General features: G+C 36.0%; 1 protein-coding gene across 1 annotated transcript in view; it reads left to right on the top strand.

The window, feature by feature from the left end:
• STIM2 (stromal interaction molecule 2) overlaps positions 1-23,487 on the top strand; it is a 147,147-nt gene that overhangs the window by 77,940 nt on the left and 45,720 nt on the right. Inside the window, 1 exon segment of the mRNA XM_021679453.2 lies at positions 10,836-10,950. Within this exon segment, the coding sequence (XP_021535128.1) occupies positions 10,836-10,950 (115 nt within the window).

Genomic DNA, 23,487 nt, shown 5'->3' with positions numbered 1-23,487 from the left:
AGCAGGAAAGGATAAATCTTCAGATTAAAAAAGTGCAAATAAAAGGGAAAAGGGGTGCAAAGGGAAAACAGGCTGAAGTGGCTAACAAAGAAACAAGAGAAGACTTACCTACAGAAAACAGAGAAACTAGAAATCATAGTTTGCCTCTGATACCACAGGAGAGAGAGGGAGGCCCAGTCTGATTAATATAGTATGCCATGTCTTATCAGTGGTCTCTGTCTCCCTTCTTAAACAATCCAAAGGAATATTTTTATCAAATGTTTTGTAAATGCAAGTTTTTTAGTAGCTCTAGAAACATTTTTAAGGAGAGAATCCCACCTTATCCCATTTTTTATGTGTAAATGCTTTTTTTAAGAAGTGAAGTCATTTGCTTGGTATAGCCAGAAAATAGTGGGATATTGAGTATGGGAGGCTTTGGTTGTCTTGGGTGTCAGCCTGACATTCCATAGATGGGGTAGTTTTTATATCCCATAACACAGAGCATCCTAAATAGCAATTTGAAGTCAGTCGTGCATTTAATACATCTTGAACATTTTAAATTACTTCTGTTCTTCTGTTGCTTTTGGTAAAATTGTTTCCTCAGGAAAACCACTCCTTGATCTTGGGTCTCCCTGTCATAGTTTTGTACACTCTATAACATCTTTAGCTGTAGAAGTCCAGTTTTCCTAGTAACTTTGTTAATGTGCTGTGACAGATTAAAATTTGAGTATGTAGTATATATGATACTAAATTGTGAATTAGTGGGACTTAACTGTGTAACATCGTACAACATTTGAAGATAATAATACTTGATATCCTGTTAAGGAAAATTTACCTCCAGATTTTAAGCTGGAAAGTCACTGGAATAACTGCTTAGAAAAGAATCACAAGTACATGATTTTTTAGGTTTTTGGTACATACATGAAGAATTGTATACAAATTCAAATGTCTGTGTGCTAATCCCTAGAACAACCAATAAAATTCAATTATGACAGAACAAAACAACCAAAAACACAAATAAAAGGGTTACAGTTACAACCCTGAGTCTCACCAATGGAAGTATTTTAAACTCTTCTACCCTGAAAAACCAAAAAATAAAAAGACATTTACAAAGTATAATATATGGCAAGTTAATGTAATCTCTTAGAGGTTGGCTTAATGATCATGAGAGATGAGCAGTACATTAGGAATAAATAATATCTTTTTTAATGAATAAAATTGTGCCCATAAAAGATAATGAGTTTCTTGAAATTCTTTTTTTACATTTTTAAATTTTATTTTATTTTATTAATTTTTTTTTTTTTTAGATTTTATGTATTAGAGAGAGAGAGAGCAAGCACAAGCAGGGGGAGAGACAGAGGGAGAGAGAAAGGGAGAAGCAGACTCTCTGCTGAGCAGGGAGCCCGATGTGGGACTTAATCCCAGGACCTCAGGATCATGACCTGAGCTGAAGACAAGATGCTTAACCGACTGAGCCATCCAGGCGCCTGAGTTTCTTGAAATCTTGATGATTTAAATATTTGAGGTATATTTTACCTTCTGAATTTACAATTCAGTGCAGAAATTTTAGCTATACAGTTTCATGAATTTTAACAAATGTACATACCCATGTATCTACCACCACAATTGTGATATAGAACATTTTGATCCTCAAATTTTGAAACTGTTATTTTCTTTTGTAGAAGACAGTGAAGAGAAATCTTTTGTGTTGCTATACAATCTATTAAGTATAATTGGTCAGTAATTTTCCTTTACCTTCCCATTGCTAGTTTATTTCCCATACTTTGTGGTTGTATTTAAAATCTTATCCCAATGATGTCATAACTAACCAGAGATCTTAGGATTGGGGTAGGGAAGTTTTTCCTCTCTCCTTGTCAGAGGCCATATAAGGCCACTGGGGTTGCTCATCCACCTTCATTTATAGCTATAAACTATATATTCTCTCCTGTTACTGTCGATTCACTGTTTGTGCCCCTACCAAAAGTGAATTCTTCCACCTGAGCACTCTACCTTCTCTCGTCTCCCCTTGGCAACTCTAGGGCAATGCTTCAGCAATTTTCCATTTTCTACTGGATCTTTCACAACTGATGCAAACCTGCCATTGTTTTCCCACCTCATAAAACACAACAATAATGAAAACTTGTCCTGACTCTATTTCTCCCTTTGGTTATTGCCCAATTGCTTTCTCCTTCTCTTCCAACGAGCTCCCTCAAAAGGATTTGTGTACTATTTTTCTTATCTCTTTCTTTCTTGAACTCACTTAAGCTTTTGCCTTTGTTATTCCTTCAAAACTGTTCTTACTATGCTCAGATTTCCATCTGGTATTAGTTTCTTTCTGCTTACAGGGCTTTTAAAAACATTTCTGGCAGTACAGGACTTCTGTGATAAACTCTTACTGTTTGTATGTCCGAAAAAGTTTTTATTTTGCCTTCATTTTTGGAAGATGTTTTTGCTGGGTAGGAATTGTAGGTTAACAGTTTTTTCTTTCATACTTTAAATATGCTTCCTAAGTGGTCTCTGGATTGTATTTTTTGTCTGACAAAAATTCTGCTATCCTCCTTATCTCTGTTCCTCTGTACCTATTGTGTCTTTTTTTTTTTTTTTAAGATTTTATTTATTTAATTAATTGACACAGAGAGAGAGACAGCGAGAGAGGGAACACAAGCACGGGGAGAGGGAGAGGGAGAAGCAGGCCTCCTGCTGAGCAGGAAGCCCGATGCGGGGCTCGATCCCAGCACCCTGGGATCATGACCTGAGCCGAAGGCAGTCGCTTAACCAACTGAGCCACCCAGGTGCCCCCCTATTGTGTCTTTTATCTCCCCTTCCCTACCCAGTTGCTTTTAGATTACCCTCTTTATCCCTGGTTTTAAGCTATTTGATTATGATGTGTATTGGTGTAGTTTTCTTTGTGTTTCTGGTCTGAGGTATATTGATCTTCTGGGATCTGTGGGTTTATAGTTTTAATAAAATTTGAAAAATTTTGGCCATTATTTTTTCAAGTATATTTTTTTGTCACTCCCTCTTGGCTCCTTACGGACTCCAATTACACTTATGTTAGGCTGCTTGAAGTTGTCCCACAGCTCACTATCTAATTTGGATAGTTTCTCATGCTTATTGTATTTAAGTTTGCTGATATTTTAGTCTGTTATGTTTATTATTAATCTCATTTAGTGTATTTTTCATCTCAGTCATTGTAGTTTTTTTTTTTTTTTTAAGATTTTATTTATTTATTTGAGAGAGAGAGAATGAGAGAGAACACATGAGAGGGGATAGGGTCAGAGGGCAAAGCAGACTCCCCGCCGAGCAGGGAGCCCGATGTGGGACTCGATCCAGGGACTCCAGGATCATGACCTGAGCCGAAGGCAGTTGCTTAACCAACTGAGCCACCCAGGCGCCCTCAGTCATTGTAGTTTTAATGTTTAGAATTTTGATTTGGGTCTTTGAAAAAAATACTTCAGTCTTAAATGTCTCCATTAACATGTTCAGTATTTACTCTGGCTTCTTGAATATATAGAATATAGCTATAATAACTATTTTAATGTCTTTGTTTATAATTCTCTCATCATTGCCATTCTTGGATTGGTTTGATACTGACTTTTCTCCTAGTTGTGGGTTGTTTTTTTCTGTATCTCAGAGTACCTGGTAATTTTTCATTGGATGTCAGACATTGTGGATTTTACCTTGTACTGAGTATTTTGTATACATAGAAGTATTCTTAAGCTTTATTCTAGGGCAGGTTTAAGTTACATGGAAACAGTTTAATCCCCTTGGCTTGTATTTATAAGCTTTTGGGGGGGGCAGAATCAATGTAGTTTAGTCTGGGTTAGTATTCCTCAGTACTAGGGCAAAACCCTTCTTAGTATTCTACCTGATGACCTACAAATTAGGAGATTTTCCATTTGTCTTGTTGGAACAAGCACTATTCCCTGTCCTTTGTAATCTTCAAAGACTGCTCAAAATTTTTTTTGTGTCTCTTTTCTTTGGCTTGCTGTGGCTTTCTTGCATGCATGGGGTGATAGTAGTTACTAAAGACTCAAGGTACCCTTTCTAGATAATCCAGTCTTCTTTCTCTGTGGCTCACTCTTCTCTGGTACTTAGTACTGTAATCCCTACCCTCCTTAGTTCTCCCCCACTTCTGTCTTTTCAACTCAGGGGACTGTCATTCTCTGCCTGGGTTCCCTCTTCCTGTGCTTTATCCTGGTAGTTCTCTTCAGGAATTAATTTAGGGCAGTCACAGGGCATACTTTGTTTTTGGTCTTCAGGGATCACTGTACTTTGTTGTCTTGATGTTCAATGTCTTGAAAACCATCGTTCCATATATTTTATCTGGTTTCTTAGTCGTTTTGGGGGAGGGTGGGTAAGGTAAACCTTGTATCTGTAACCTCTTCTTAGCTGGAAATACAAGTTCTGACTTACTAAATTTTAGCCAGTAAAAAAACAGGAGATTTTTTTGTTACATCTTGAATGCTTAGTTATACTTAAAGTAAAATTCACATATTAATGTTAAATCTGAATGACTCACCTTATATGTTACTGTTGTTATGCTTGATGGATATAATTTTGACCTATGTGATCTCATGAGTATTGATCACCACAAGTTCATGGATGGCCAGAAGACATTTAAATAGGTGTGTGTGTGTGTTCAGAGTTCTGGAAACTGAGACCAAAGCCTAATAGTAGATTTTGGCCAGAAACTAGGGCCAAAACTAGACTTTGGTGTATCTCTACTTGCCACAATACCTACTTGTTTTTATAATAATAATAAATAACAAATAATAATAATAAATAAAAGCAACAAATGTTCTCCCATATGTTTATAAAACTATGTTCTTTTTTATATTTATAATTTTTTAAGATATTTTTTACCTTTTATTTTCCAAATGAGAACACAGAAGATAAGTCATTTGCCTCTGCCTTTGGACTTTTATTGTGGTGTTCTTAAGGACAGTATAGTTGTTTCTTTCTTTCTTTCTTTCTATTTCCTTATTTACTATTGGATAGACTGATGGAATCGTAGGTAATTTTGTTACAGATTTTTGGATTATAATCAGCAATAATCTTGAAGAGTAGTCATGATATAGGTCATGTATTGGTTCCTGTAAAACAAATGACTGGCATACTTCAGCTCATAAATATATTGTGTTTTACAGGTCTTTGTAAACTAGTTGTTTGAATGTCATCTGTCATTTCTATTAACTGATCATTCAATTGAATTAGTGTCATAAATAATGGTTAAGTTCTCCACCTACCTCATAAAAGGCTACAGTCTAGCTTAGATGGTGTTGAGAATCATTGTGAGGCCACTTGAACTCTGAGCTGTTCTGAGAACAGAACAGAATCCTAAGGAGGTCATTGGTGCACTTATTGTGGGTAAACTGGGGATTGACTGATGGGTTTTGATGTTTGGAGGTTTAGGGAATGGGATTAAGGACTGATAACATCCTGTAGCTACTGGGCAAAAGTGTAAAGTTATGCTTGTGTTAAGGTGTAGAGACTGTCTAAATCAGCTTGAAGTTTTCTTTAGTATAGAATTTTAATGTTTGAAAAAATATTTGAATTTAGGATCTGAAGAATTTTTTCTCAGATGTTAAGTGATTTACCTTTTTCATTCTTAATTCCATGAAAACATATTCCCATTTGCCTGTGTTCTGTTACGTTTTTGTGTAGGTGTCATCATCCATCTTAGATGATAAGATCAAAGTTATTAAGACCAATATCTTAGTACTAGCCCGTATCTCTGCACTGTTACAGCATTTTGTGTGGCAGGTATCAAGCAAGATTTGATATTACTACACTTAGATCAGTGATTATCAGTGGTGTTCTGTAGTACCTCAAAGTTATCTTCTGCCACTTCAAGAAATGATATAAAGTGTGCATAACAAGGCAAAGATTTAACTCATTATTTTAAAAAATAAATGATTTACATGAAATAGCTGACATTGTTGAGTGTTTACTATATACCAAGCACTGTTTTTTACATTTCATGTGTAATAAGTCACTTTTGATATATGACTGTTATTACCATTTTGCTCATGAGAAAACTGAAGCACAGAGGGGAAAGTAGCTTACTAAGGTCATATAGCAAATAATACATTTGAGATATTCACGGTCTGAAGATGGAATCTGTGCTTTCCCCCACTATGCTCAGTTTTGGGATGAAGATACATGGGCAATTCATGCTTTATTAGCATGGTATCATTTCTAAGAATTTGGGAATCAGTGCATTTTTCAGAACATCCAGGTTAGGATAGCGGTGAAGGACTTAAACTTTGGAATTCTGTAAAATTTACTTCCAGTATTTGGTTTCCTTAAATAACTTAAATAACTCTATCAAATCGAATCAATTGTCAACCCTCCTTTTTCATCTGTACAAGTGTGGGTAACAGTAGTCCTTTCTGGTTATGCATTCTTTCCCCTGAGACATTATACTAAGCTATTTTAGTATTATTTTCAAGACAGGAAGACCCTGCAGTTTTTTTTCCAGGAACGTATTTGCTTAACTGACTCACCTAGCAGACCTTGGACACTGTTGTTTTGATGACAAGTGTCCTTTGGGAAAATCTCTGCTTACATAGTCAGTGAAAAGGTTGTGGTTCTCCTCTTCATTTTTGTGTTATGTATTTTGTTTCAGAATGTCTGAAATGGTAGTTCTAAGAGTATTGGGAAATTGTAGCTTTATAAATGTCTGATATTTTCCAAGATGTGTATTAACCTACCAGTCTAGTCAGGGTGAAACTAATTTATTCAGGCTTTAAACTTCAAGAGCAATAACAACTCAAATTATTTTTATTGTCTAACACTTCTGTGTACTAAGGATGAATTTTTAATTTAATCTTTTTCATAACCATATGTAGTGGGTAATTTTATTTTCCTCACTGTACAAAGGAGAAATATGAGGCTAAAAAGAATACAAGTAGTGGAATCAGATTTTGAATATAGTCTGTCACACTCCAGAGTCTGAGTGCTTAACTGTGATGATAAATCACCTCTCCTTGGCTATTGAGATCTTAAAATTGTATAATTAAAAATAAAAGGGGAAATACCTATGTATCATTGTTATGTCATGGAAATCAGCACAAGAATTGTGTGCCCCAGGCCTCCTGAGGAACTGAAACGGGAAGTCCTCAAGAATCGAGGCAGTTCCTGGTGCCATTTCTTTCTGTCTTCTCTTTCATTATTTTCTTTCTCTACGTTTTGGCTTCCTCTGTACATGGTTTATCTTGTCTGGTCATAAAATGTTACCTTCAACACCATTTTCCTTATTACCTTAACAATCCAGAGCCATCACCAAGTGATCCAGCCTTTTATGGTCTGAATTGCATTTCCTGGTGAAATAGAATCCTTTCATCCTGGTCATTCTCTGGATTGTTTTCTTCTGGGTCAAGTGTCCATCCTTTAGTCACATAGCTGTGGCAGTGGGTGATAGGTTGAGGAGGGATGACTGAACACATTCAGAGAACTACCCTTATGTTGGTAGGGTAGGAGGTATAGGCTGAAAAGAGCCCTCAAATATGTCTGTACTAGCATGTGTCAGATTTTATTAAGCACTGTAATAAAAATAACACAAATACAAAATATAAATGCAAATGTAAAAATAAAAGAAAAAATACATAGCATCAAAAATATAAATACAAAATGCAAATAATATATATGTTAAAGATACAGGGAACTGAAATCAGCTTATCATCTAAAAACTAACTTCCTGAACTGGATATGTAGATTCCATAATGGTTTTAGAAGAATGTATTTAAAAGAATCATCTGTATTAATGTTTTTGAGAAGAATATTCAGTAGTCATTTATTTGAGTACTTCTGTATTTGTATTATCAATTCAGCCTTTCCTATAGTAGGTATAATTAGGTACATAATTGGACATGTTTACCACGTTATTTGCAGTACATTATTTAAAGATTTACCTTATAGAATTTCAGATTCTATTTTCCGATTTAATTCACAGGTTTCAACAAGTAAGAAGTATTTGTCATTTTCTCATGCATTTTCAATTGTTGGTGACTGCTTTTAAAATTTCTCTATTAGCCTTGCCTCAGTTTTATAATTTTCAGTTTTCTGTGAAGTTTTAGAAAAGTCTGAACAGTCAAAATGATCTATAGGAAACATACTGGAGAGAGGGTTTAATGGAAGCTGATGAGTTTTAGTGCATTTGGTTCAGTTAAAATTTTTCCAACTTAGTTTCAACAAAAGTAATTCTAGTGATGATCAAAGTGATGATCTAGATCAAAATGTTGAAGATGTAGGAGATACAGAATACACTTCAATGTGTTTTGTTATGAATTGTGTTATCCTGGGGTCATGTTTTAAAACAGAAGCATGTATTAATTTTTAAATGATAATTTCAGGGAAAATACAATTCTTTGCGTTTACTCAGTTTTGACCCAACATTTTTGGGAGCCAGATAATTCTTTTACATTAAGTGAACTATAGATAATCTTCCTGAGCTTTTTTTTTTTTTTTAAATTGCCTTTTTCCGATATCTTAATTCTTTGATTTTGTTCATCACATATTTTGGCAGATATCTATATACTCGTCCTAGGCTTACTAAAATAGTTCAGTAGCTAGAATGCCTCATCTAGCCTATATATGGAAATCAGCTCTATTTTCTGAAATACATTGATCCTAAAGCCACAGAACTCTACTTTTAGGTTCTTTGTGTTCATGGGGTGAAGAGAATTTCCTAGGACTTTTTTTTTCCCTCATGTATCACATATATGAAACAGTTGCCATTTGTTCCAACTGACTGGACCATTTCCAAGGCAGGCTTCCTCCCTGCTTTTTTTGTCATCATGCTTTTCATTCTAGAATTTCTCTCTAGCTCTTGAACCTTTTCCAAGCTAGGGGCAATTTCTGAACATCTCAGTGACAGTGATTTTTCCAGGTATATCTACTGCATTCTGAAGGTATCAGGAAGAACAACGAGGAATTGGCAGAAATAGGAAATTAGAAAAATATGAAATAGGAGTTGGAGCAATGAGGCAGGTCCCTTTAAAAATAACTTTTTTTTTTTTAAGATTTTATTTATTTATTTGAGAGAGAGAATGAGAGAGAGAGAGCAGGAGAGGGGGGAGGGTCAGCGGGAGAAGCAGACTCCCTGCCGAGCAGGGAGCCCGATGCGGGACTCGATCCTGGGCCTCCAGGATCATGACCTGAGCCGAAGGCAGTCGCTCAACCAACTGAGCCACCCAGGCGCCCTAAAAATAACTTTTAAAAAGGGTACTTAGAAGAACAGAGTGAGGCACTAGTTAGAACAGCAAAATTAATAAGCACTAGAATAGACCTAGGTAATTGCTCTTCAAAGTATCTATGGTGAAGGACCAGAATTTTCATTTCCAATTCATTATAGATGGGGCCTGCACGGTAAGTACATTTATCACATGCTTGGGTCAGATTCTTTGAAAATGTCTAATTACTATAAAGGTTTCTAAATGGCTTCTCTCCGTTTTTATATGTATTGTAGACAGGTATCAGTTTCCTGACCAATGCCAGTCTCATGACATGTTGAGTAGTGTTGATCCTAAAATGTTTCTTCATTTTGTAGACGAGGTTATTAAATCTCAGGAAAGTGAAATGATTTCTCAATATTATACTAAATATTAGGTTAAAAACTTCTTTTTTTAGTTTTAGCAGAAAATGACACAAAAGCAAAATTTGGCCTTTGTCTGAAAATGATATTCATTGTCAGTATATAAAAGTCAGAAAAATATGCCTTGGGAGCTATAGGGGATATTCACCTTCTGCATTATGGATTTCTGAAATAATCTTTTGTATGATCTTATATTTTTGAAAAAATCAATAAAGATATCAAGTAAAATAATATTAAAAAACTATTTCTTTTATATAATTAGAGTAATGAGTTTATATGGGAAAAGTTTCAAAAGATCAGGCTAAAAAGATTGTCGGGGATAGGATTGGAAAATGATATGTAAGCCATAAAAGGAGTTTGCTTCTCCTTCTCCCGAATAAAAAGCAAATGCCTTTTTTTGGGAGACAGTGGGGAGCAACTGAAGGATTTTCTATAATGAATACAGAGCAGGTTAGTTTTTAGCAAAGAAAATATTAGTGTATTTTCTCTCTATATTTTAAAGTAAGATTAATAGAGATCTACTTCAGTTTTATAAAATGCTTTAGTTCTGAACACTGCAGTCAGATGCCTCTCAACTATAAGTAATAGCTTCACATGTAGGAGAACACAGAAATATGAGGCAGTAATTGAGATTAGTATTTATTATGTTTTGAAACACCCCTGTCACTAAGTATTTGGTAAAAATGCATAATATATTATATATAATATATATGAGGCAGTAATTGAGATTAGTATTTACTGTGTTTTGAAACACCCCTGTCACTAAGTATTTGGTAAAAATGCACTATGTATATAATTTATATATATAATAATATGCTGTTGAGCATAATATACTTAGCTCTGCTATTTGTTATTTTTTCAACCTTGGGCAAATTATTTTACTTCTTTGGGTCTTGGTTTTCTCATCTATAAAATGGGGATACATAATATAGTATTATCATGAAGTTAAATGAGTGTGTGTGTGTGTGTGTGTGTGTGTGTGTGTGTGTGAGAGTGAATAGACATACTATAACGTAGGATAGTACCTGGTAAATAATGAGCATTAAGTAAGGACTTTTGTTGTTGTTATGATTAGTAGTAGAAGACATTTTATTAAATATTTTACAAAAATGTAAGTATAATGTGAGTATAAAATACCAAAAATGTACCAGTTGTTATCTGAAAATTGCCACCTACTGGATTTCAAAATTTTGTTTCTGAGTGTACAGAGATTATAAAATTGTGAATTTAAATTTACTTAATGTTTTCTCTTTTATAGTTTATCAGAGAAGATATGAAATATAAAGATGCTACTAATAAACACAGTCATCTGCACAGAGAAGATAAGCATATAACTGTTGAGGATTTATGGAAACGGTGGAAAACATCAGAAGGTAAGACTATTTCAGTGAACTGAATCCTTCACCTGCTCTTCTGCCCTGCTTAACCATTGTTAACTCACTAATTGCAAATGATTTTATGACAAAAATCAAAATAACATTTTCTGTGAGGATATTTATATTTTCGTAAATAATTTTTCCACTTTTGATTTTGAAAAATGATTTTTATCTTACAATTCATTAGGGGTCAGCCTGTTTTCAGATAATTTGATACCTTATACTAGAATAAATAAGATCATGCATGTCTGAGAGCTTAAAGTTGTGGAATATTGCTTCAGCTGTTAAGTGACATTATTATAAAAGGTTTATCTAATAAACATGGATCCCAAAGATGTTATTTTAGTTACTGAGAACAGTTCCTAAAGTCTTCAGAAGGCACAGAACTTTTAAGCTTTTCCTGAAATAAATTATGAAGTCTTCTAAGAGTTGCATGATAAAGTTCTGTGATTTATATTTTACTACTTTTCTGCCCTTAGATCCTCAAGCTGTCTCATGGACAGCAATTGTTTAAGGCAGGAAAAATGTATGACCTAAACCTCAACTTGATCCCTAATACTAGAAAGCTACTGAAGTTTAAAAAGAAAAAAAAAAAAGGAAGTCCATTAAGCTTATTCTTCTTCTTATTTTTATTTTATTTTTGAGTGACAGAGTCAACCAAAATGTCATTTTCCTAATGTTTTTGTGTTTCTATTCTTTTACCAAACATTTATGTTGTATATATTTTCCTCTGCAAGTTTGAATAATGAAAGGAAAGGAGGAGGAAGGTGAGACAGACTACTGCATAGGAGGATAAAGACATAAAGTTTACTAGACTGGCTGTGGTAACATTTGGAAATGGGAAAATATAGAAAGCTATCCCATCAATGCTCAGTATTTTTATTAGTGTACAAGAAGGTTGATAGTTTGCTTACATTTTTGTTTTCACTTTTTAAAAGAGGCATCTGTTAAAATACACTGGGAAGAAGAAAAAGAAGGAAAAAATATCACTGACTTAAATGAAAGATACATACACTTAAAAATCTATCTCTCCATTTCCCTGCCCCATACGATTTTTAAGTAATAGGAATTTGGGTAGTACTAGGAATGAAAGAATATAAATTTCACGGGGGAGAAATTGCTAGAATGGTGGAAAACTCAGAAAACCTTAATCTGCTTACAGGTATGCCTTAGATACATTGTACACACCACCACAATAAGCCAAATATTACAGTAAAGTGAGTCAAATGAGTTTTTTGGTTTCCTGGTGTGTATAAAAGTTATGTTTATGCTATACTGTATTCTATGAAGTGTGCGATAGTATTACGTCTAAAAAAATAATGTACTTGGGACGCCTGGGTGGCTCCGTCGGTTGAGCGTCTGCCTTTGGCTCAGGTCATGATCCCAGGGTCCTGGGATTGAGTCCCGCATCGGGCTCCTTGCTCGGCGGGGAGCCTGCTTCTCCCTCTGCCTCTGCCTCGCTCTCTCTCTCTGTCTCTCGTGAATAAATAAATAAATTCTTTAAAAAATAAAAAATGTACATACCTTTGTATGCATTTGTAAAATACTTTATTGCTGAAAAGTGCTAATCATCCTCTGAGCTTTCAGCAAGTTGTAATTTTTCTGCTGGTGGAGGTCTTGCCTCAGTGTTGGTGGCTGCTGGCTGAACAGTGTCCTGCTTGCTGAAGGTTGGGGTGGCTATGGCAAGTACTTAACGTACAACAGCAGTGAGGTTTGCCACATTGATTGACCCTTCATTTCATGAACAGTTTAGTTTCTCTGTAGCATGCAATGCTGTTTGATAGCATTTTACATAAAGGAGAACTTTTTTCATAATTGCAAAACCAGGTTTTATGTAATACTCTAAATCCTTTGTTGTCATTTCAACAATCTTTGCAGCGTTTTTACCAAGAGTAGATTCCGTCTCAGGAAACCAGTTTCTTTTTGCTCATCCGTAAGAGACGACTCGTCATCCGTTCAAGTTTGATCATGAAATTGTAACAATTCAGTCCCATTTTCATGCTGCACATCTCATTCTAGTTCTCTTGCTGTTTACACCACATCTACAGTCACCTTCTCCACTGAAGCCTTGAATCCCTCAATATCATCCATGAGGGTTGGAATCACCTTCTTCCACACTCTTGTGAATGTTGATATCTTGCCTTCTTTCCATGAATCACGAATGTTGTTAATGGCATTTAGAGTAGTGAATCCTTTCCAGAAGGTTTTTAATTTACTTCCCCAGATCCATCAGAGGAATCACTATCTATGGCAGCTATAGCCTTATAAAATATATTTCTTAAATAATAAAACTTGAAAGTAGAATTATTCCTTGATTCATGGGCCATCAAATGGATGTTGTGTTAGCAGGCATGAAAACAACATTAATCTCATTGTATGTCTCCATCAGAGCTCTTGGGTGACCAGGTGCATTGCTAGTGAGCAGTAATATTTTGAAAGGAATCTTTTTTTTTTTTTTTTCCTGAGCAGCAGGTCTCAACAGTGGGCTTAAAATATTCAATAAACTATGTTGTAAACAGATGTGTTGTCATCAAGGCTTTGTTGTTCCCTTTATAGAGTACAGGCATGGTAGATTTAGCATCATTCTTCAGCGCCCTAGGATTTTCATAATGGTAAATGAACATTGCCTTCAACTTAAAGTCACCACCTTCATTAGCCCCTAACGAAAGAGTCAGCCTGTTGTTTGGAGCTTTGAAACCAGGCATTGATTTCTCTTCTCTAGCTGCAAAAGTCCCAGATGGCATCTTCCAACATAAGGCTGTTTTGTCTACACTGAATATCTGTTGTTGAGTGTAGCCACCTTTGTTACTTACCTTCTGGAGAACTTGCTATAGCTTCGACAAGCTGCTTCACCTTGTACTTTTCTGTTATGGAGACGGCTTCTTTTCTTAAACCTCATGAACCAACCTGTGTAGCTTCTGACTTTCCTTCTGCAGCTTCCTCCCCTCAGTCTCCACAGCACTGAAGAGAATTAGGGTCTTACTCTAGATTAGGCTTAAGGGAACATGGTGGCTGGTTTGATATCTGTGAAGTGCAATAAATAGAAGTGCAATCAAACAAGGTATGCCTGTGTATGAAGTCTCTCTGCAGTATGGAGGCATTACTAAAGGAATTAGAGATCCATTAAAGCGTCTGTTGCTACTAGTATATTTTAGATTTTGGATATGAGATAAGTTGAGTGGAACCCACTTAACCCACTGTGCTTGAATGAAGGAAGAAGGACTTGACCACTTGTTACCACCCATGGTGCTTCCACCCTGGTTCAGCTCCCATCTCTTGCCTAGGTAACTGCAGCAGCTGCCTCATGGTCTCACTGTGTCTGCTTGTGCTCTGCTGCATTCTGGACTTCACTTAGCAGAATGATCTGTTTAAAATATAAATCATATTTGCTCCCTGCCCTGTGGTGGCTCAGAGTAAAAGCTAAAGTCTTTACAAAGGCCTGTAAGCCTCTCCATGATCTGTCCTCCCCTCCTGCCTCTTCTGTTCCTGTCATGTGCCACTGGTCTGTCTCACTCACGGTGCTCCATCCCAGCTGGACTCCTTGCTGTTCCACAACTGCAGGACCTCAGATGTCCTTATGGACCCTCCGTGAGGCCCACCCTCACTATTCTAGTTCAGATCACAGATCACACTCCTCTCTCTCCGCTTTTACCTTTGTTTTTGTGACACTCCTGTCTCTCTTAGCTTCACATTTTCTTTTTCCCATATCATGTGTCATCTTCTTTTTTTTTTAAAGATTTTATTTATTTATTTGACAGAGAGAGACACAGCGAGAGAGGGAACACAAGCAGGGGGAGTGGGAGAGGGAGAAGCAGACTCCCCGCTGAGCAGGGAGCCCGACGCGGGGCTCCATTCCAGGATGCTGGTATCATGACCTGAGCCGAAGGCAGGCGCTTAATGACTGAGCCACCCAGGCGCCCCCATGTGTCATCTTCTAAGATATCGTATAATTGACTTATTCATTATGTTGATCTCCTTTCTCTCTCCTGCCTCTGAGAATGTCAGCTTCAGAGAGCAGGGGTTCTTTGTTTATTTTGTTTATTAGTGTGTCCTAAATCTATCGGGACTCTGTCCTTAAACCCGTTTTGGTTTCTGATCCTAGGAAGTCTGGTGAGATCTTTTGTGATCTGTGAGCATGTTTTGTTTTGTTTTATTTTGTGAGTTAAGGCCTTTCCAAGTTGGGTAGCTTCTTAAATCTCTTTTTTTTTCCCCTGGGCTTTCACCTTAATTTCCACCCCCTAAGATTTTGCCATTATGATGGTAAGATTTCCCCAAGTCACCGAAGAGTTGGCCTAAATTACAAACCATATGCTTCTTTTTCTCCAAACCCGTCTCTCACATGTGTACTCCCTCCTAGGGGAGTAGTATGTGGGAGGAGTAGTCTTAAGGCTCCTACTAACACAGCTGCATGGGAAGAGAGAGAAATGAGCCTTGGGCCTCGAGTGAAACCTCCCCTAGATGCTTTATAGTGACCTAATTGATTTTCTCAATACACGTGACACATTTATTAACGGTCATGTAAGACAGGGTATTGTTGCTAATCAGTGGTTTTTACATCAGAGCCTCACAAACCTCAGGTATCCTGGAGATACCTCAGGGACAGGGCATGCTGGGTGTGCAGGATTCTGCTTTTCTCTGGGTATCGTGTTTCTGTTTAAGAATTTTGTTAGGAAACAAAAAGTGATTCCTCTGAAAAGGTTTGGAAACTGCTGGTATAGAGATCAGAATGTGTCTCTAGCAATAATATGTAATTCAAGGGTGTTTAGTTGAATATAATACACACACTGGTGTGCGTGCATGTCTGCATACACATACAAACATACACAATCATACTGTGCCCATTGTGTGGCACAATGACACTGTGTCATTGTGTCTCCAACGCCTAGAGCAGTGCCCTATTTACTTTGATATTCAATAAATATTTGTTGAATGAATGAATGTATCATACCTGATGAGCATTGGCTACTCAGTAATTCAGCTCACCCAATACTTTTGAGTACAGGCATTTCTGTGACCATGAGATAACATGCATTCTTGAAAAGGTTATGTTTGGAAAATTATGAACTTAAAAATTACAGAGTTTATGAAAAAAATGGGGTTGAAGCAGGCTACTCAGAACCTATGCAGCTTTGTAACCAATGCACTAATAGTACTAATAAAAATACTAGCACAAGTTCAAAAGATGTGTTAAATTCCTAATCAGTCAATACACTAGTGAGTATAGGCCTTTACAAGTAGGCCAAGATAACTTCATGGAAGGAGGTGTTAGGGTTGAGGTTGCTAAATTATGCAAAGGCAGAGCCCACGAATTTGAGAAGTGAGCCACAAGCTTTGCTGACACAGGCGGTGGCCAAATTGGACTGAGAGGAAGGAGTGTGAGCAGACAGTATGTTCAGAGCCTGGACATTTGCCATTCTGGGTACTTTGCATCCGTTTGCTGTTACTTGGAGGTATAAAATGATAACATGTGAGGAAAAGTCACACTTGAAATGATAGACTTTTATATTTTCTCGACATGATTCTTGTTTATCAGTTGCACATAAGCTAATTAGTGACACAGAAGCACCTGTAGCAGAACAGGTTGTATCTGTGATGTACTAACTAGGCATTGGATGCCAGGTATTCATGATGAATGAAATGTATCTCTGAGCTATGAGGTGTAAATAGCTGAGTAAGAAAGACAAATAATTGCAATAAATGGTGATGTGTATCGTAATAGGAGTAAGTATAGGATATGGGGGTAGCTCACTGGAAGGAGTAATTAACTCTCTGGTAGGATTATACATGGAAGGTGGTGTTTGTGAAAGGCTGTGAAGGTTGACCAGGAGTTCTGGGAAGGGATGAGGAGGTGGACCATAAATGGTGGCCCCTCGGGCTCTTTCAGGTACCTGAAATTTGCTGGAAGTGGACGTGGCATGCTATAGGAAGTATGTGGGCTTTAAAGCTATACAAATTTAAATCCCAGTCCTTCTGTTTATGAGCATTAAGACATTGGGCACATTTTAAAATTCACTTATAAAATGCAGTTTTTATGTGATATAAATGAGTAATGTAGTAAAAGTGCTTGGCATAATTTCTGGCATCATCTGGTAGGCACTTAGTAAATGTTGACTTGTCCTTGTAATGATGCTGAGTAAACTAAAATGTTCCACTGTACTGAAAGTTTTATAAGGTTTTTTTTTTTTTTTTTTTTTTTTTTTTTTTTTTACAAAGAGAAAAACAGTGAGAGAGGGAACACAAGCAGAGGGAGGGGGAGAGGGAGAAGCAGGCTTCCCGCCGAGCAGAGAGCCCGATGCGGGGCTCGATCCCAGGACCCTGGGATCATGACCTGAGCCGAAGGCAGACGCTTAACGACTGAGCCACCCAGGCGCCCCTATAAGGTTTTTGATTGAGTCTCATAATATTCATAAATAAGATGAGCAGATATACTAGGCTAAATACGTTGTAGTATACAATTCTCTGGAGGGTGAAATGGACCTAAGATCTTTATGGAGTTGTCAACTGGGGAAAAGTAAAATTGTATGATGCCGAAATTGATCCTGATCTCACATAGAAAAATTTCAGTGTCACCTGAATGTACTTTTTTTCCTTGTGTGGAGAATGCCTGGTCAGTTTGTACATGGCAGCAGTCCAATGCAAATGAAAACCATTTTAAAAAACTAGTGTTAGATTTCAGATAGATTTTGATAAACTGGATACGTTGTTAGAATTACTGAATGCAGTTAAAGAGTAGCCAGATACCTGATGAAGATACCTTCATCTGAAAATGTAGGTAGAAAATTATTGGTTATATATACATTTTAAGCATTATAATAGATAAAAAACTGATTAAGTAATGTACTGTTTTTAAAAATGGTAGCTCATTGGGTTAAATAGTTATTATAACATGTGACAACCATGAGGTAATCTTTCCATCCTGTTCAGCATGGGTCTTATCTTACCTAAGGTCACTGTATAATTTTGGGCTTTACAAATTGAATAGACATTTGGAAATTTTGCAGAAGGTTTAATTTAATTAAAATTTTTTTTTTTGGATTAGAAATTTAAAGGAACTGAAATTGTCTGAGAGAAGAGAGATGTAGGCATTTAAATAATGGTTGTTTTCAAGTGTATATAAATCCTAGCTAGAGAGAAATGATCAAGAGTATTTTCTTTCTGTTTGGAAAACAAAAATGTAAATGTGACATAAAAGGATTTGTAAAGGAAAAAGATTCCTTACCTTGGATGTTAAAGTTCTAAAAGTAAGGAGGATTATAAATATTTCCTTTACATAGATCCTTGATATTCATAAGGATATTCTTCTGGGTATGGAAGTATACGTGGATCTCTACATGCTGATAAAAATCGACCAGTTTTTTAGGTGTATGTTGTTGGTTACAGTGAGATCGGAATGAAAAAAAATGTAAGGATATCTGTGCATATTGTTTAGCATTATCAGAAGAGTAAAGATATAGACTTTGCACATTAGAAGGTGTCATTATCTTTGTGGCATCCATTTATATAATATTTATTTGTATATTTACAGTATGCATAGGATTCACTGTGGTAGAGCACGAAGTGTAAGAGAAGGCCTTTCTCCTCAAGGGCCTTTCGGTATTGTTACATGTGCACATATGAAATATTAAATAACAATTAATGAAGGCGTGATTAAATACTAGGTAAGTGGTACTATTATAAGAGATTAAGGAAATGGACAGATTTGTTATGAGGAAGTCTTCATTAGGGAGATAACTCTTCAGCAGGATTTTGAAAGACATAAAATGTTCTTAGAAATAATAAAGATAGAGAGCAATATACAAGTTATCACATTAAAATGAGTAAATGAATATGTGTAATTCCAGACTTAAATTCTAAATCCCTCAAATAAGCACAATTTGTAAATCAGAAATATAGTAATTTTTTTAGTTTTAGTCTATAAATCACCATTTTAATATTTGTCTTTTGCTATTAGATGTAATACTTAACCTTTTTGTGTCTTAGTTTTGTCATCTGCTAAATGGGGGTAAAAATTGTGTATCACATCAAATTGTTGAGGATGAAATGAATTTGTACATCTACAGTGCTTAGAACAGTGCCTAGCACATAGCAAGTGCTTAATGACCATCCCTTATTACCACTGATTTTATAAGATGGATGTGAACATGGTGAATGTGGGGATTTGGAGACTGATGCAGTTGGAAGAGGCATCTGAATTGGGGAATAGTAGAAAATAGGTCAGTCAGAGGGAGACCAGACTCACTAGCCTTGATGTTTAAACCTGATGAGCTGCTCCAGGAGTGGTAAGGAAGATTCTACTCATAAACCAGTGCTTACCAGTTGGTGGTGGTGCTTCTAGCTGTGTATTAAGGAAGCTTGATCTGTGTCTGGTCTCAGTAGCAAAGAAGGATGTTATTGTAGAAATTAGTGGTGAGCACCATTTACTGTGTCTGTGGGAGGTGGTAGTGTATTTTAGCATTTTTATCGTTATCGCACTAAATATTAGGAACTATTACAGCTTCTTGTTTTGGAAAGCCTTATAATATAGAACAGTTAAGGAAGATGAATTCACTTAGGAAGACTAGCTTTGAGTTTAATATAATGAGTAATTCTGAGAAGTGTTTTAAAGGAAGACTTGAATCAACTTTTTCCTTTTGTCCAGAATGAATTCCATTTTTTTTTCTTCCTTGTGATTTTAGATCCTTTGGGCTTGAGGAGAATCATTTAACGGATTCGTACAGGGCACATATTTTAGTAAATGTATTTATTATGAGCAAGGCATTGTCCTAGTTATGGAAGATACATAGATGAAGAATATGTTTTCCGTCCTCCACCTGTCTGTAGTCTGTTACTGGAGAAAGGTCTATTAACACGTAATTAAAAGATGTGGTATGATCTAGCATCAGGGTATGTGTTAGGCACTGTGGGATGGGACAATAGGAAGTATGCTGGTCTGCCAGAGGGCAGGTGAGGCCAGAGGGTTAGTTGCATGAAGGGACATTTATTTACCTCTCATCTCTCCCCACCCCTTCATTGGGAGGCACTCTGCTGGAGTAATTGCTTTCAAGATATTTGTAGTTAATACAGCACATTTTAAAAACACAGGGCTCTTAATATGCCTCAAATGCTGGTGCTATTAACTCAGGTTTTTAGCACTTTTCAGCTTTTATATGATACTTTTGGTTTCAGGAGAAGCTGTTCTTAGCTGTCTATAGAGGTACTGGGTTTTCATTGTCTTTGGAAAGCAGTTTATACAAGGGAAGGCCTGTTCTTGAGGTAGAGTCTAGTTTCAAAATGACAAATGTCATTATTTGTACTACTAACAAAAGTCTTTTGTAGTCATAGTTTCTTGTATGTGGAGAATAGGCAACACAGACATACTGCCCATTTACTCTATCAACCAACTTTTAAGTGTGCTTAACATGGATTTTTGTTAGAGGAGTAGCATGAATATTACTTGATCAGTTTGCAAAACACTGTTCTGTATTAATCAGAATTGATCTTTGTACTTTGCATAAAGTGTGTCCTTTTTAGAATAATCAAATAGCTTTCTTCTTTGATAAAATTATCTACATAATTCAGAGCACTCACAATAAGTTTCTGATCTTATTTAATCATTATCTTATGTCAGCATTTCAGTCTCCCTGTTTCCTTCATTTCATATCTATTTATTGGGGTTAACCACTTTGGTGTTTATTATTTTCATTTTCTTCTTTCCTGTTTCTCTTTTATTGTTGACCCTTTTCCTCTTTTACTTCAGGATACTTTTAGAGATTTAGGGTCATTGTGTATACTGATTTGCTAGGATTAGTTATGCCTTTTTAATCTGTGGAAGATACTTCACTTTGAGACAGCTGTGTCTTTTATACTTTTTTTGATTTTATTCTGAAATAGAGAGCACCTCTCAGAATAGGATGCAGAGACCAGTTGCCTATCACATCCCTCTGTACTTTGGGTTCTAGAAATTTGACAGTTTCTGTTCTTTGGGAACTCATGAAATAGATATGTTGCGAGCCTCATTTTTTCTCAAATAACAAATTTTCCAGCATGTAATTCATCATATGATGAAAGTTTTCTTATAATTTAAGGAAGTACAATTCTAAAATTGTTTGTAAATTTGCCTTATTATGGTTTTCTGTGCACCTGAATTATTCTACATTTCTCCTCTGCTATGTTCACAGACTCAAGGGATACCTCAAGTTTGGAGTACAGTAACAGAACCTTCTGCAGAAGGTAAAAATGAGGGCTGTCCACTTTTCACTGTGATGGACTATTTAGAAAACAGTAGTCTTTCTTAAACATCTTACTGTTCATTCTTCCTTTTCCCCAACAGTTGGGAATCAATTTTATATAGATTTGTGTTAAGTTTTGCTTTACCATTCTTTGTTTTGGGAAGTGGGTGGGTAGGATGGACTCTGGTCACAGTTCTGTATGTTAAAATATATTATTGCAGGAGATTCACTATATTAAATTCTACTTTAGGTGGACCAAATTTTATTCTTATTCTTTTGGATAAGGGACTTGTTTGTTGATAGTGGTATTCTCTTCGTCAGAGATGGTCAGTTGTACAAACATCTTTTTTCTTTTCAAACAAGCCTGTATTTACTTGGGTCTTTTTTGCTATTCTACTGAATGTTACTTAGCAGTTTAGAAGTAATTATAATGGAAACAATGCAAATTACAAATTCAATGAAAATAAAATTTTCAAAGATATTAAATAACCATTTCAATTGCAATATGAACATGACTTGTTTCTGAAAACTAAACATTTTTGCAATTCTGGATCATATATGTATATATATGTTATATTACATATATAAACATATGGCTCAGAATGAATGATAAAAAAATAGGGTAAATCACATAGTATGTGTGTCATACTTAAATACTTTTCACTTGGTGGATGGTTACTCTGCCTAAATAGAGTACTTAGTACAAATACAGCTTATTTTCCAACTTCTCATCTGGTTAAGGTGCTCTTCAATATGAGATCCTTAATGAGCATTCTTCTAACATTTGGCCAGTCTTCTGTTTCTCTTTCTCTTTCTGTTAGTGTGAATTCTTCCGTATGTTGAAAATGGTGGACCATTTAGATACTTTTGATTTAGAGTGTTTAAAGCTAACTGCTTACTTAAGTTATTAGTTTAAAAGCGGAGTCTAAATCAGTCTGACAAAATGAAATAGTAAATGTCATTTCCATTGAAGTAAATTTCCATTCCATCATCAGTTGTTTTCCTTCATGTGTAATCAGGTAAAAAGAAAGTATAAAACAAATGTTTATCACTAGGAGCTTATGGTTGCTGAAGGGCTGTGTTCTTGAACAAAATTAACAACAGAGAGTTGTTATTCACTCACATAAAGGTATAATACGGTCATATGACTTGAGAGTTCAGTAAGAGTAGGGAAAGAGAATAGTGCCTCTGGGAATACTGCTAATAAGGCAAAAGCAGAGGATTAGCTACTGAAATAAGTAATGGCCATCAGAAGCATGGGAGATGAATCAGGAAGGTACATTGTCTTGGAAGTCTAGAGAGGAAAGTTTTCAGGAGACAATGGATGGCTGTATAATTGAGGGCAGAGTCTACCATATTGCAAGGTATCTGTTGAAGGCCTTCACAAAGAATGGGTTTTTTTTTTAGGTCTCTTTAATAGGAACAGATGTATTCCTAAGAAGATGATTTATGCTTATTTTGTGAACCCTATGACTGATTTTGTTTCCTTTGTCTACTTTTCATAGCTGTTTTTTAGGATCTCATGTATATTCTGTGCATGTTCTAACTTAGTTTTATTTTATTTCCCTGTTCCATTGCCATCTTTTTTTTTTTTTAGAAGTTCTTTTTTTTTTTTTTTTAAGATTTTATTTATTTGAGAGAGAGAATGAGAGAGAGAGAGAGAGAGAGCACATGAGAGGGGGGAGGGTCAGAGGGAGAAGCAGACTCCCCGCTGAGCAGGGAGCCCGATGTGGGACTCGATCCTGGGACTCCAGGATCATGACCTGAGCCGAAGGCAGTCGCTTAACCAACTGAGCCACCCAGGTGCCCTCCATTGCCATCTTTTATGTTATTCTCTTTATGTTATGTGAATCTTTATAAATCATTTCTTCTCCCTCCCTCCCTTCCTTAGTTGGGGGATAGAGAGAGAAGAGATGAAAAGTGGCTAGTAGTTCTGATATAGAGAAATACGATGTATTGGGAAAAACTATTAGACTTGGCAAGAAGAAAATCATTAACCCTCAAGAATCAATTTAAACATTGGTATGGGGAATTGAGTCCCACACACACACACACAAAATTAGTGTTAAAAAAGATTTAAGTGGAAGCCACCTGAATGTATACATCAGTGGGTAAATGAATAAATAAAATGTGGCATATACATACAATGGAATATTCTTCAGCCTTAAAAAGAAGGAAATTCTGACACGTGTTACAACATGAATGAACCTTGAGGACGTTATGCTGAGTGAAATAAGCCAGTCACAAAAGGACATATACTGTATGATTCCATTTATATGAGGTACCTAGAGTCGTCAAAATCATAAGGACAGAAAGTAGAATGGTG

Source organism: Neomonachus schauinslandi, chromosome 2 (genome assembly GCF_002201575.2).
Source record: "Neomonachus schauinslandi chromosome 2, ASM220157v2, whole genome shotgun sequence".
Lineage (NCBI taxonomy): Eukaryota > Metazoa > Chordata > Mammalia > Carnivora > Phocidae > Neomonachus > Neomonachus schauinslandi.
Note: the sequence above shows the minus strand (reverse complement) of the source record. Positions and strands in the feature narration are given on the sequence as shown.